Raw genomic sequence first — 15,912 nt, 5'->3', positions numbered from 1 at the left:
GAGGGTTGTTTCGGTGTGTTTCCATTTGGCCACAGAGAGGTCTTCTCTTTGCGAGCTAAAATGGCCGTCTCCGGGAAGCCCCTGTAAAAGGCTGTTAAAAGCTGAGCGGCTGCATCAGCAGCGTATCATGTTTTTACCCGGCTTTTTAATCATTCAATATGTAACATTTAAGGCTTTGACAGGAAAACCGAGAGGGAGACCGAGTCGATATGCTAAGTTTCAGGCTTTGATGGGCAAACGGTAAGTGAGAGACTCGTGATAAAATAATTATTTGCTAAAAAGGTTCTGCTTTATACCTTACGCAGATTGTTTCTTAGCAAAATTACGCTTATTTGTGGTCAGGGAAAAAAGCGTGTTTGAACTAGAGTCAGCATATGCTGAAGCTGAAGGTTTTGACAGTGAGAGGGAGAGAGCGAGTGTGGAGCTTGGTCTGGCCTCTGAGGGAGTACACAAACATTAATAAAAAATGAGATTCATCGATCCGCCTCTCTCAGCCTCAAACTTGTTTACATGTTTCTCCGGCTGGGCGAGCCGTTCACTAGTGTGTGTGCTTCTCTGCTGGTGTGTGTGTGTGCGTGCGCTGGTGTGTGTGTCTGCCAGTGTGTGTGTGCGCTGGTGTGTGTGTGTGTGTGTGTGTGCTGGTGTGTGTACGCGTCTGCTGGTGTGTGTGCGTGCGTGTGTGCCTGTCTGCTGGCGTGCGTGCATGTCTGCTGGTGTGTGTGTGCGTGTCTGTGTGTCACTCTTTACCCCCCCCCCCCCCCCCCCCCCGCCTACGGAAGTTCATCCAAGCATTACAAGTTAATCCTCCATAATAGGAAAATGAGAGAATGCGGGCGGGAAAGCGGTAGGGGTGGAGGGGCTGGAGACAGACTGTTTTTAATCCAGCTTTATTCCGTGTTTCGCTACGAAGAGTGCCGATAACGCTCTTAGCCCCGGCGTGTGATGGCCGGCGATGTCCTTCCCGAGGCCCGCGGCCCACGTCCACCTGCAGTTAACCGGCTTTAAACTCCGGTAGAGACGGAGAGACGCGCGAGATGGAGGGCAAAACATGTCTGAGAAGAACGGATTAGACTGGGTCAGCGAGATAAAACAGACGAATTAGGAATTTTCTTTTGAGCAGCGGATAAGGAGGGGTACAAAGGGAGAGACAGACTGAAAGAAGCAGACACATCTAAGAGAGAGAGAGAGAGAGAGAGAGATGATGGAGGCTTAGCTAGGCGCAGTCCGTAAACATTACGTGCGTTCAGTGTATGTATCCGTGGATCTGTTCTCCCATATCTTCATGCTACGTCCGTCTCACCTTCGTATTAGCAGTGCAAACACGGTTAAGCCTTGTTTGTTTTTAGAAGTGAAATAGAGTTCAGCCTGTGGGCACAGGAAGAGAGAGAGAGAGAGGGAGGGAGAGCGAGCGAGAGAAAGAAGAAGGGAGGGGGGGGCGAGGGGAGACTGGAGATGGCAGGTGTGAGTTTGATTCTGATGGCAGTCAGTGGAAACTGCACACTGACTTTAACAGCAGGGCTCCGGCACTGACCCATGCACTGTAAACCTCTCTCTCTCTCTGTCTCTCTCTCCCTCCCCCTCTCTCTGTCTGTGTCTCTCTCTCCATCTCCGCCCCTCTCCCCAGGTTCCCTCTCTCTGTGAGCTAAACTGCCAGGCTCACTCACTGACCCCTGCACTACAAAAAAATACCCAAATCTGTCACCCTTCTTTCCCTCTCTCCTTCTCTCCCTCTCTCCCTCTTGCCTCTTTCAGAAACAGCCATTAATACTAACGTGTGGGCCGTTTACCTCATGGCTTTTAAAAGATTAAAACTGGGGAGCTCGGCCCTTGCTGGCTCTCGCTGTTCTCCGAATGCCGCGGAGGACCCGGCTCCCTCTTGCTCTGTGGTTTAGGACTATTCAGTGCAGGAACAGTGTTTAGGAGTTACTACCCGAGCTTAGCGGCACTGTAAACAAACAGTAACCACGGTTACCACGGTTTACTTGCCACCAGCGCTGCCTTCCAGCACCCAGGTTGTTGCGGAACAATGTCAGCCACAAGTCCAGCTCTCCTTTCTGAAATCCCTCTCCCTCTCTTGCGGAGCAGGTGATGGAGGGCTGGAGTCTGCAGTCACGCAAACCGCAGCCAAGCCGCTTCTTAGCCCGCCTGACTTTTTGTACCCCCCCCCTCCACCCCCCACCCCCCTCGTCTTAGCTGGTTTGGCTGCCAAAAACTGTGTGCTTCATTAGTTCCAATGGGACTCCTGTCTATTAAGAGAGCAGGCAAGCTGCCAGAGAAAAAGGAAAGAGACAGAGAGGTAGAGAAAGAGAGAGAGAGTGAGGTACCAGTCGAGTTCAGTATGTTAGCCACTGTCAGGACCATTGAGAGGGCTTTATTGCTTTGTTATTTACACAGTGTTTGTGATGTCCCGCAGTCTGTGTTTACGAGTGCTGTAGTACTATGCGTGTCCCGCACATACAACCTTGTTTACTTTGGCAGCGGGGGGATCACCATGCCAACCCAATACCTGAGACTGAGAATTAGAGAATGGGAAAGCAGTGAAAAGAAGTGGAGAGAGAGAGAGAGAGGGGGGGGGGGGGGGGGTCTGGTTGGAAAGGAGTGGAGGAGTCACGGGACCCGGGAACGGGTGGCATGGAGACAGGGGGAGTGGCTGACGGCAGGAGGTGGGGGGTGGGGGGGGGGGGGGGGTGGAACAGGCGGATGGTGTTTTCGGGGATCAACCTTTAATTTGAACTTGAGAAATTTAGAGTTGGCACAGGGGGTATCCGCGGCTCACGGAGAACTCGGGGGAGGGGGAGGGCGTCAGGAAGGGGGCTGATGGGGGGAAGGAAAGGGAGAGATAGAACTGAGAGAGAACAGAGAGGAGAGACAACGGTGAGTGCAGAGTGTGTGTGTGAGAGAGAGAGTGAAAGAGAGAGAATGGGGGGTGTAAGGTAGAGAAAGGGTGCGGGAGAAGGAAGGACAGAGGGATGAGAGGGACGCAGTGCTCTCCTAACCCTTTTAGCAAGATTAACTTTGGACTTAATGTCGCTCTCACATGCCTTCTCAATTCTGTATCCTCTGACTCAGCGTTTCTCTCCCTCTCCCATCCCTCTCTCATCCCTCTCTCATCTCTCTCGCTCTCTCTCCCTCTCTCGTCCCTCTCTCATCTCTCTCTCTCGCTCTCTCATACCTCATCCCTCTCTCTCCTCCCCTCCCCCTCTCTCTGTTTCCCTCGCTCACATTAACCTCTCCCCACTGCAGATGGCCTCACTTGACATAAGAGACGTGTCCCCGAGATGCCAAAGGTTACTAAAACATGGCAACATGGCAGCGCTGCTAATTTCACACTGAGGTCGGACTCCAGTCTTTCAGGGCTGTCGCTGCAAGGCTGTAACGTTTTATAAAAATAAACACGGCTAAATCTATGAAGCAACAGCACCTGGCGAATACCAACGAATAAACGCTTTATAAATGAAACGTTTGAAGTATTTTTAGTCTTCCAGCGGACCCATTAACACGTCCCTTAAAATCACGTGCAGTATGTATTCGTTTTTCTCATGAATTACTACACTGTGGTTTTGCACAGCATACGATTATCGATATACCTATCGCAATGTCGGGGTGGTAATTGAAACACTTTGGTGGCTAGCAGGCTACTGTGCTGGGGCAATGCCGGGGGTTGTGAGGAGGTCACGGAGTAATGCTGGGACATGAAGCATTTTTAGCCTCATGCTATACTGGTCATAATTAGCCATTACTTCACCTTCCATTGTGTAGCTGTCGCATGGATACCAGCCCTCGCCCTGACCGGATCGGGGATGAGATCAGCTGACGGCAGACTTGCTGGGAGCCCCGACCAGCTGTGCTTGTCCACCACATCTGTCCGGGGGAAAAGCGAGCCATTCATCACGCTTCTTGACCGGCTCTTGTCCTGCTTCGTTACCATGGAGATAATCGTGTTCTTCCCCGGCTTTAAACTTTGTGAACTCCTTTCCGCCCGCAGAAAATAGTTCTAAATGTCAGCGTGCGCTTCTCTGACACTTGATGTTGGCTAACAACACTTCATGCGGGTCAAGAATTAAGAATATGGGATATAGAACGAACATGCACTCAGTGAGCACTTTATTAGGCGTACACCAGCTTGTTAATGTAAATATTTAATCAGCCAATCATGTGGCAGCGACTAAACGCATGCTGACATGGCCAAGGGGTTCAGTTGTTTCTCAGACCAAATTTCAGAATTGAGAAGAAATGTGATTTAAGTGACTTTGACCGTGGAATGATTGTTGGTGCCAGAGAGGGTGGTTTGAGTATCTCAGAAACTACTGATCTCCTGGGATTTCTCGAAATGGTGGTGATGGTCTCGAAAAAACTAAAAAACATCCAGCGAGCAGCAATTCTGCAGACGAAAATGCCTTGTTAATGAGAGAGGTCAGAGGAGAATGGCCAGGCTTGTTAAATCTGACAGGAAGGTGACTAATGCAAATAAGCACATATTACACTGTGGTATGCAGAAGAGCATCTCTGCTCAAACAACGCATCACACCTCTCAAGTGGATAGGCTACAGCAGCAGTAGACCAATAAGTCTAAAAAATAAGTCTAATAAATAAAGTGCTTAGTGAGTATACAGTATGTACGAATATAGAAAGAAACAATAAAGTGCAGGTTTGGAAAAAATATTTATTTTACAAAAAAGGTTCTGTTCGTTTTTTTTGCACTGCATTTGATGAAACATAAAGGAGAGTCTGACCCTACCTTCAGTTATAGGTGTAATCATATGCACTGTTCTGCTTCAGTGCGTAGCTCCAATACCCTTCAATTTGCACTTCCTCACATCTCTCTCTCCCTCTCTCTCTCTCTGTCTCTCACGCTTTCTCACTTTCTCTAATTCAGTTCAATTCAAATCTCCATTATGGGGAGGCAGGCACCCATTAGCGTTATCAAAAAGCCAGTTGGCTGCCTAAAGAATGCGCGTGATTCTCTCCCATTATGAGCGCCCATTTGCTGAGCAAAGTGGAAAAGGCCGATGGGAATTGAATAGCAGCAGCCCGTTCTCTCTTCTGCCCCTGAACCTCTCCCACCCTCTCTTCCTCTCTTTCTGGGGTACACTCATCCTTCTCTCTGTCACCCCCCCATCTCCATTTTCATCCACTGCTGTCTTCTCCTGTTTGTGGACGTCTGTATATTTCACATTGCCCAGTACGACTTTGAATCAATCTTTTCCTAATTCACCTTTCCTCTTGTCATTTTCACAATGAATTGGGTGCAGTGGGGAAGAAGGGATTGGAGTCGGGGAGAAGAGGGACTTAATTATGGAGCCGGGAGAGAGGGGGAAAGTGGCAGAGGAGGGGGACAATTCCCCGAACATTAAATATTAACACCTCTTTCTTCCCAGTCTGTTTAGCGATGCTCCCTAATTGGATTCCTCTCTCCCTTCATTTTGCACCTCTGATATGAGTTTTTCTCCATCCCTCCAGGCATTGGCCTCTGCAGTTTTCAGAGGGCCCTAATTGGACCCCTTTTCTTTGCCTATGCTGACCACTGGAGGCTCCCATTGTAGACATCCTGAAGAAGTTACCTAATTTTGTGCGTAATTTATTGTTTGTTTTGGCAGACTGAAGTGCTGGTTGGGGCCAACTTACTGGGTCAAGGGTTACAATCTCAGGAAGCGGGAGGAGCCACTGTTCTGTTCCTGTACTTGAGCAAGACAACTGTGTATTCTACCACTACCTCGAGTTTGAACCCATGCGTATGAAGAGGCAATGCATTTTCCGCTGAATTCAGGATAAAATTGTAGCAGCGTTTTTCTTTTTTGGTTAGAATAACCAGTTAAATATTTGGACGTTAAGAGTGGATATTCCGCTCTGTCAAGTCACTACTGGCACCCATATAAACCCATTGGCTTTACTTCGCCTTATTCTGCTATGTATGTCTGCTTAAGGTGGTCACAGTCTTGAGTGTTTGCAGTTCTGAGGACTGAGGTAGCTAACTATATATCAGGACCTGTCCGGGTCATTGATTTAGTGAATATATGTCGGCTTGTTTTCAAAACAACCCCAATCCACGTCTCCCTCTCTCCCCTTTTCTCTTTCTCTGTCCTCTCATTTGCGTTCAGCCCCTCTGTAACATACTGATTTTTTAAATTGCTCTTGCTTCCTTAATCAATGGTCTCTCTGGCTCTCGATCTCATAATCAATGCTGTCTCTCTGTCTCACTCTCTCTCTCTCTGTTCCCTTCCGCCTTCGCCAGTGATTTACACTTTTTTTATTACTTCTTTCGTACTCTCTTTCTCTCTCTCAGTGCAGCCCCTCCACCACCTCATTTACACTCTGTAGGCCTTCCTGTACTTTCTCCCCCTCTCTCTCTCTCTTTCTCTCTCTCTATCTCTCTCTTTCTCTCTTTTACAGCAACTAACAGACAGGTCACACACTTGAATGGAGTTGACTTTTGACCCAGTTGTCAAGACAACCGGGCTCTCTGGTCGGAATGTCTGTGGGACAGAGTGATGTGGGAGCGGGACTTGTATTGCTCTATGTGCCGTTTGCCATTTTTTTTGCGTTTGCAAGTCGTGGACAGTATCATAGAGAGTCTAATGACATTACATTGTATTTGCAGTGCCGTAAAGCACTATGATCGGTGGCCGTTTGTCAAGTGAAGGGTCATTCTTTAAGAGAGTTATTTATATTATCAAGCAAGTTTTTTTTTCACGTTAAAGTTGAGTTAAACGGTTAAATGGCAGAAACATATGTTTTGAGGCAGATAGATAATTTGTTTCTAACACACTACAAGCCATACAGAAGCTTGTGCATGAGCCAAGCCAAAAAAAAACAAAAAACAAATTAGAAACTTAATTGCCAAATAAACCACTGGGAGTCCCCTTCCTGTTTCTGAAAACTCTATTAAAACCTTAAGACAGCTACAGCTGTGGGCCAGATGTGGATAAGCAAACAACAACGGCACTTTCAATACGCTGAGATCTGTCATTGTCTTCTACTGTAGCCGAGGGCTCCTCTGCCCTGCATAGACACACAGGCCTGTGATTAACTGGCAGTGCTCCACAAAATGTTCTGCCTCAGGGGCTGATGGGATGTGAAGTCCAGTGCATCTTTGACCTACTCCACAGCATCAAGCTCTCAACTTCATCTCCCATCATCCTCTCTGTGAGATGGTCCGTGAATCATTATTTATAACAAACAACAGAAAGAGCCCCAGAAATACCTGTGCAAGCACTTGACAGTCTGTAACAGTAATGCATTAAAATGCATGAGTTGCAGTGTAGAGCAATGGAGTTAAACGAGGTAAAAGTACTTTTGGTAACATACTGCAGCAGAAAGGTACATTTATTTATTTATTACATATTTCATAGGGGCCTTCGAGAGCTCTCAGTGACATAACTGATTCTGAATTGTAGTGGTAATTAAGTGACTCATTAATTCAGTGTTTATTTTTGTAACACCCAGTAAGCATTGGTCACATTTGTGTTGTTGCAAACGCTTTGTTATTTAGTTATCATGCTGCCAGGAGGCCAGAGCTCCTCATTAGTGCAGTTTTGTCTGAGATGGTTTAGGAAGGACGCGTCTGACTGCCTTACGGAAAGGGCTCCATTTTAAATAACATCTCCGTGAAAACACGCCGCGGGCTCTTATACAGTGCTGTTCCTGATCTTTTTACTGCAGTCCAAATTTTATGGGTATTATAGTATGAAGAAAAATTTTGGATTTCTGTGATGTTGCCTGTTGACGCTGGTGGTTATCTGATTATTTAAAGGATCATTTAAAGCAACTTTTTAAGGGCCTGAATACTAACTGGAGTAAGAAGAAGTGACAGATGATACTGTGTAAGTGGTGTAACAGTATATGGTAAAAATGCACCCCCTCCCCCCCACTCCCCCGTCAGCTCACCCAGTCTCCACTTCCTCCCATATCTCTCTTTTGGACTTGTTGTCTCTCCTCCCTTTTCTGTCTCCACCCTCCTCCCTCTCTTCCTCTCCCTCTCTCCCCCTCTGTGTGTGTGTGTGTGTGTGTGTGTGTGGCAGCAGCTGTGGTTTTGGAGCGGCACCTGTTAGGGCCTCATCACTGGGCGCTGACGGATGCCTGGCCTTACATGAAAACCCTCTGACACTGGAGCCACAACCCCCGCCCCTGCCCCGCTACCCCTGGCTCCCCCATGCTCCCCCTCACCCCCGCGAACCCCCCCCCACCCCCCCACCCCCACTCTGCTGCCCGCCCCTCCCTCAGCCCTCAGCCACTGATCTTTCTGCTCCAGAAGCCTGGCAGAGACACACACTGACATTCTGTGTCCCACAGAGCGTCCTGCCAAACACACCCCTAGCGCTCAATGCTCCCACTCATCCTGTGGTGCACCCTCTTATCGCTCATTATTATTGAGCACACTCTTACCCACTTCTGTTAGTAACTACACTCTTACCCACTTCTGTTAGTGACTACACTCTTACCCACTTTTGTTAGTGACTACACTCTTACCCACTTCTGTTAGTGACTACTCTCTTACCCACTTCTGTTAGTGACTACACTCTTACCCACTTCTGTTAGTGACTACACTCTTACCTACTTCTGTTAGTGACTACTCTTACCCACTTCTGTTAGTAACTACACTCTTACCCACTTCTGTTAGTGACTACACTCTTACCCACTTCTGTTAGTGACTACACTCTTACCCACTTCTGTTAGTGACTACACTCTTACCTACTTCTGTTAGTGACTACTCTTACCCACTTCTGTTAGTAACTACACTCTTACCCACTTCTGTTAGTGACTACACTCTTACCCACTTCTGTTAGTGACTACTCTCTTACCCACTTCTGTTAGTGACTACACTCTTACCCACTTCTGTTAGTGACTACACTCTTACCCACTTCTGTTAGTGACTACTCTTACCCACTTCTGTTAGTGACTACACTCTTATCCACTTCTGTTAGTGACTACTCTCTTACCCACTTCTGTTAGTGACTACTCTGTCTTACCCCCTTCTGTTAGTGAACACTCTTATCTGTACACTCCATCGTATGCATTTATGTTAGTATGCACTTTGTCTTACCTACTTATGTTCGTATACACTGTGCCTGATCTTCTTATACACTTCTAGTAGTGAACGTTTTGCCTTATACACTTCTGTTAGTGCGCTCACTGTCACCGCCTCTGTGAGTGTACGTTCTATCCATGTCTTCTTCTGTACACTTCATAGTCATTTTAGTTGTGCTTATTACATGATCGCTGGTAGCTTTATAGGGGCAGCTGGTGTATGAACAGCTGTACTATCTGGAACAATATTCCCTCATAAAAATGTGCATAAGATCTGTCACATTGCTGAAATACATATTTCATACAGACCCGTGTAACTGTAGATCGTGCGGACACACACTCCGCATGGCAGCGCACGCATGGGCTCTGGCACGCGGTCACGCCCGCCCATGTGCGCGCGCTGTGACCGCGGCAACACGCCGCTCCCTTCCAGAAACCACGTGACGCGGTGTCCATGGAAACGTAAGGCTTTGAATCCGGCGGAGCGGGAGCCATGGCGGCGCCCGTGTGGGAGGAGCTACGGGAGAAACGGTCTACAGTCAACCAAGTCGACCGTACTTTAGTATCGTAATTTAGACTTAAAATCTTATTAATATGACTTTTTTTAAGCTAAATAAGAAAAAGGTGAGACAGTGTGACTCATTTCAAAGTTTGGCTAAGGGGTATGTCAATTTCAGTCATCAAGCAAAAACTTTAAAAACTTAAAACAAGCTAGTGTTTTCTCCTTAATAATTTTCAAGACTCATTACAAGAGTAAAAAACCTTTTGTTGCAGTGTGGCCGGCAGGAATGTGTGTGTGTTCACGTGTGTGTGTGTGTTTGAGCGTGTAACAGCGAGGGACTCAGGAACACCCTCTCACATTGGGCCTGTGACAAGGCTGCGTTTGTTTTGGCAACACTTCAAAAAAAACAACTTCCTGATCCTCTTTGTGTTGAGAGGGAAAAAGACATTGACCTCCCGTCAGGTTAACGTGCGTGAGGGCCACCGGCACCAAGACTGCCAGATGCACCGATATACTTCGTTATTTGTTCGTTATTGCTTGTGGTTTGTTTAGTACGAGCTCTCTTAAAAATAACTCTCAGTGAACCCAGTTCATTTTGACTCCTGTGTGACGGACGGTCAGGTTTTTTTCCTGAATGACAGTGAGTGTCTTTGTCCACCTCTCTGGCGGAAAGCTATCTGTTTGCGTTCGCAAGCGACACCACAGTGCCGTTGTTGACTGGGATGGGCGTGTTTGAGTTTGTTAGTGAGAGATTGAGGTGGCGAGGGGGTGTTATGGAGGGGTCTGACACACACCTGGGCTAATAGATAAAGAGGGAAAGAGGGGCGGATAGAGGAGGAGAGTTGCCATGACGGGGGGGGGGGGAGTAAATGACAGAAATTAACAAATGATGAGCACGAAGAAAGCCACGCCTGTCGTACATTATGGGCTGTTAAGTGATTGTGTCTCCACCCTGCACCATATCTCTTGTACTGTACACACACACACACACACGCGCGCACACACACGCCCACTGCACTGCAGTACCGCCTGTGCCAAAACACTGGCTCTCCCGGATTGAATTAATAAAAGAATGCTTTGACTGAATACTCGAGAGAGAGGGAAATTAAGGAGAGTAGGTGAGAGAGAGAAAGAGAGAGGTGGAGAGAGGGTGAGAGAGAGAAAGAGAGAGATGGAGAGCACGGGCAGCTGGTCCTATTGATAGAGATGCTCACCTGCCGTGTGTGTGTGTGCATGTGTGTGTGTGTCTGTGTGTGTGCACGCGTGCGTGTATGTGCGTGTGTATGTGTCTGTGTGTGAACACGTGCGTGTCCATGAGGGTGTGTGTCTGTGTGTGCGTGCGCATGTGTGTGTGTCTGTGTGTGCGCACATGAGAGAGTGTGTGTGTGGACTTGTCACTTGGCGCACAGTGAGGGTGTCTGACTATGCGTCTGTGGGTCACAGTCAGACTGTCTACTCCCCATCTGTTACCCCCCCCCCCATCTCACTCTCCCTTTCTTTCAATAAATCCGATTATCTACTCCTCGTCAGCTAACGAACCCCCTCCCCGTCCCCCCGCTGTGTGATCAGACTGGAGAAGAGGGCCACTAATTACCCCCTAATTGCCCCTCTCTGTCTCCACAGCTGCTCTTGGGGTAGAACAGGGGGGTAAAAGCGCATTGATCAGGCTGGGACTTCATTAGAAGTGACATGAAAGGGGGTGTGGGTGTTTGGGCTTGGGGCAGACCTGATGCAGTGTACCCAGGGAAGGGAACACACAGAAACACATGGAAAAGAGATGGGGGTCACACCCCACAAGATACACATCTCCATGTGCTTACATACACTGACCCCAGAAACAGTATTTGCCCCTCTCACTAAAACCACTAACACTAGTGTTCATTCTGACCAAGAGAAAAGCACAGCATTAGATAAATGACACAGCGGGCGATTTGTCCTACTTGCTTTGTCCCACTTTGTCCGGGAGCGGTGCCTTGTGTTGCGTTTTTATCACTGTGCTTAGCACTGCTTTACAGATGCGATTGCACTTGGCCATTGGCAACCGCGGTGGACTTTATTTGCTTGTTGACCGCTCAGACAGTAGCGAGGCACGTGAGTGCCGGGAGGAAGACAGGGGGGGGGATAAAGGAAGTGGAGAAGAGGGTGAGAAGTGAAGGCAGACAGAGATGGCAAATGGAGACAGAGAGAGAGAGAGCACTTCTGAGAATGTCAACACGCGTCTGACCTCTGGCACGACTCTGGGATCTGGGGTCATCGGCGGGTGTGACCTTTGACCCTGTGGAATGTCTCGTACACACGGCGGGAACACACACATAGGCGTACACCTCGCCCTCTGCACACACCATATGCGCTACGGTTACACACACACACACACACACACACACACACACATACAGTCATAGGCATGATTTTTTTGCTGCCTTGTTTGGGAGCTTCTCTTTGGCCCCCTGAAATGCCGCTGTTTAACATTCCGAGCTCACGGGGAAGTGTGATCGGTTTTTGGCGGTTCAGCCTTGCGCTGTGAGATGTTGTCCGTGTTTTCAGAACATGAAAACAGTTTGCCGTTCCCAGCGTGTTTTTCCGAGCCCCGTGTCTCCGTGCCGTTGCTCTCGTCCATCCACTCAGTTGGCCTCTAACCCTCCGCGTGCCTTGAACTCCATTGCCTTCGATTGCCAGTAGTGAGTTTTAAGGCCAGTTTATAGTCCACGGCAGAGCGTTGTTGCTGTTCCTGACGATGTGCAATGGATATCACTGGTCCCAGCGACATTCGGCTAACACTCTGGGAGAATGGAGTGAAAAAAATACTACGGCAATGACCACAGTCTATTAGTTTGTTAGTTCATGAACGCGCAATTGAAATTGTACTTCCCTCTAGGGTTTTTCAGCGCACTTAGCCCTGGTTATGGGTATGCACTTTGTTGTACGTCGCTTTGGATAAGAGCGTCTGCCCAATGCCAATAATGTAATGTAATGTAATGTTCTGCGATTTAAAATGAGCGACATGCTATCGCCTGACTATAAACTCACCTTACACCGGTCAAGAACATTCTAATCTTGTGATTTTGCTCGTTAAAGGGTTACACCATGCACCCACACACATCGTTTCACTGTTCAGTGTGCGCATTCCCCCAAATCCAAGGCCCTCGGTACAGTTGGCGCATTATGTTTAACGGCCCTACGCGCTGTGTCAAAAAAAGAGGAAAAAATGAAGTGCTCTCTGTGACTGATTAAGTGAAATGCGCGGATCTAGAATTACTCGACTGTGCCTTTCCCGCTGAAAGCAGGCGCCCATGTAGGCACGCCCAGTGGGACCACAGACGTCTAATGAATTTAAGACGGATGCTTCCTTTATTAAATTGTGGATTCTAAAATTTCAGGATCTAGAATGTCTGAGCGACTGCTCGTTCCACTAAGAGCCAGGCTGGGCATCTGAAGTGTAGGGTAACGGTTACTGAGCCTTTAACTCAGAGGTTGCTAGTTCAAGACCCAGGTGGGGCTTTGCTATTGTGCCCTGGATCAATGCACTTTATTCGGCTCTTTATATGGATTTTATGTTTCAAAAAGTAAGCTGCTTAAATGCCATTTGGCAGCAGCTTCTGTGAATTGTTTACATGTTTGTTTAGCGTGTGTAGCCCAACATGAGCCTGTTCCTGGCAGCCCTACAATGGGACTCTCATGCATTGCAATGCTAATCCAGGAAGTAGCCTGCGCAGCGTTCTTCCCGCTTTTTTAGAGTGAATTCTTCACCAGTGGAGACATTTCATCCCTCCTCCTCCTCATGTATAAATTGTGAAAGGCGCTTGTGAAGTCCTTTTGTTTTGAACGTAACGCGATATTGTCTGTGTTCACGCCGCCAGTGGGACCGAGGTTTTTTTTTTTTTGCCTGCCGGGGTGTTTCTGTAAGGGGTATCTAAGGAGGGTCTCTTACACACTCCTCTGGACTGTGTGAATGTTTATCTGGGTCAGAGATCTGAGGTAAGCGCTGTACCTGAGAGCCGATGAGGAAGGGCCTGTCGAGACACTTAGCGCTCGCTCCTTGTTCTTCTTCTTTTCGGAAGGCCCCGGGGGCCTGAGCACGGCGCGCCGTCTGAAGTGAGGATTTATGGGTCTTAGATGTGCTTTCAGTAGAGCGGCCCTCGCAGGGAACTGCTTTAAGGTAGATTGCTCTCTGCAGCTAGGCTTGGGGAATGTTGATTAACCCCCTCCCTGCCCTTCCTCCCTGGCCTGGGGCGAGTGTGTGTGTGTGTGTGTGCGTGTGCATATCCTAACGTCCCTCACACTGGGCTAGCCATCACGTCGGCCATTTTAGGTTTGGGACACTGCGCTCTGCCCCGTCTCAGTCAAGTCATCCCGAGTTCAGTGCGACTGTTTCGGATTGTTCATTCTCTCTCTCTCCGCCTCTCTCCAGGATGCTGGGGCGCAGTGACGGTGACGGTGACCCCCAGAGTTGAAGTGATGAAGGGGGACAGCGTCACCCTCCCCTGCTCCTTCGCCTTCTCCGGCCCCGGCCCTTCCAGCAACAGCATCGTGGAGTGGTTCATCGTGAGTCCCTCGCCATCTCACTCTTTCCCCCTTCTCCTTCTCCGCTGCTAAAATTACATCCCAAACATAATAACACAGTAACCGGGAATGAATATCACCATGAATTGTAACGTACAACATCAATTAAAATATTTGATTGATGACATAACTGCAAAAATAATATGTTGATTTTATAGATTTTTCACCCCCCTAAAATGAACACAGAACACATTGACCCATCGCCACACTAACAGCACTCACTTGTCTTGTTAACAGAATTAGCCCCAGGCAGTGGCAGGCTGTAACACACTGGGCAGTAAGCACTGCTGTCTCTGTCCGTGTGACCACGGCGGTCTCGGCCCAGACTAGCATCTGTCTTGTCTGCGTGAGAGCACAGGCAGTTTTTTTTCTGCGTTTGAATTTTGCAATGATTTCTCACACTTTCACTCTTTCCCTCTTCCTCTTTTCTGCCCTCCCCCCTCTCTCTCCCTGCCTCTCTCTCTCTGTCCCTCCCCGCTCCCTCTCTCAGGACGAAGGCGAAGACTCCAGGAAGCGAGTGGCCTTTAAGCAGCTGTCGGGCTCGGGGGGTCAGGTCGACGTGGACACGCGTCTGACGGGCAGGCTGGTGATGGGGGAGGACTTCTCCCTCAGCCTCTCCCAGGTGCAGCCTGAGGACGAGCGCCGCTTCCACTGCCAGGTGACGGCCGGAGCGGCGGGCGTGGGCCAGGGGGCCACCGAGCTCAAGGTCTTCTGTGAGTGCACATCCCGCCATTCTGCCATACTACCATACTACCATACCACCATCCCGCCATCCCACCCTACTGCCATCCCGCCATTCTGCCATACCGCCATACCACCATCCCGCCATTCTGCCATACCGCCATACCACCATCCCGCCATCCCACCCTACCGCCATTCTGCCATACCGCCATACCACCATCCCGCCATCCCACCCTACCGCCATACCACCTTCCCACCCTACCGCCATACCACCATTCTGCCATACTACAATACCACCATCCCGCCATCCCACTCTACCGCCATCCCGCCATTCTGCCATACTACAATACCACCACCCCGCCATCCCACCCTACCGCCATACCACCACCCCGCCATCCCACCCTACCGCCATACCACCACCCCGCCATCCCGCCATCCCACCCTACCGTCATCCCGCCATTCTGCTATACTACCATACCACCATCCCGCCATACCACCCTACCGCCATACCACCATCCCACCCTACCGCCATCCCGCCATTCCGCCATACTACCATACTACCATACCACCATCCCGCCATACCACCACCCCACCCTACCACCATCCCGCCATTCTGCCGTACCGCCATTCTGCCATTCCGTCATTCCGCCATTCCTCCCGTTCTGATGAAATTTCAGGGCTTTCCTGTTTATATCCGGCGGCTCAGGGTTCCAGGTGTTTGACGACAGTGCGCTATCAGTTGTACTTCAAAGGAAGCACAATCAGTTGTGCTTAAAGTGGGCCATAAAATCAGTAAATATGTACGGTACATTAATTTAACAGTCGCTCTTAATCAGAGAGACTTACATTGTCTGAGATCATTCAGTAAGTGTGTGTATGTATATTAATATTTGAGGGATAGAGTCACTTTAAAATACATTGATTTTTTTGTTGCCTCTTCTTCTTTAAGTGCCCACTGATATTTGCCGCGTATGAATAGGGACTTTTTCAGTGTTTACTTTGAGATAATTTTATTAGTCCACCCAGGGTCAATTAGGGCGGTTTGGATTGCATCTGACACTATTGATTAATAGACCGATGGCACCTGTCATTTTTAATACACGACTCCCAGGAGAATCAGCGTGATTAATCGCAGGGTGAATTAT

At 48.8% G+C, this 15,912-nt stretch overlaps 1 protein-coding gene across 1 annotated transcript in view; it reads left to right on the top strand.

The window, feature by feature from the left end:
• The window catches only part of bcam (basal cell adhesion molecule (Lutheran blood group)), a 43,547-nt gene that overhangs the window by 16,529 nt on the left and 11,106 nt on the right, over window positions 1-15,912 (top strand). Inside the window, exons 2-3 of the mRNA XM_061257931.1 lie at window positions 13,935-14,068; window positions 14,577-14,799. Of these exons, the coding sequence (XP_061113915.1) occupies window positions 13,935-14,068; window positions 14,577-14,799 (357 nt within the window). The remainder of the gene's footprint in view (window positions 1-13,934; window positions 14,069-14,576; window positions 14,800-15,912) is intronic.

Source organism: Conger conger, chromosome 1, assembly GCF_963514075.1.
Source record: "Conger conger chromosome 1, fConCon1.1, whole genome shotgun sequence".
Classification (NCBI taxonomy): Eukaryota; Metazoa; Chordata; class Actinopteri; order Anguilliformes; family Congridae; genus Conger; species Conger conger.
This window is presented reverse-complemented; position numbering and strand designations above follow the sequence as displayed.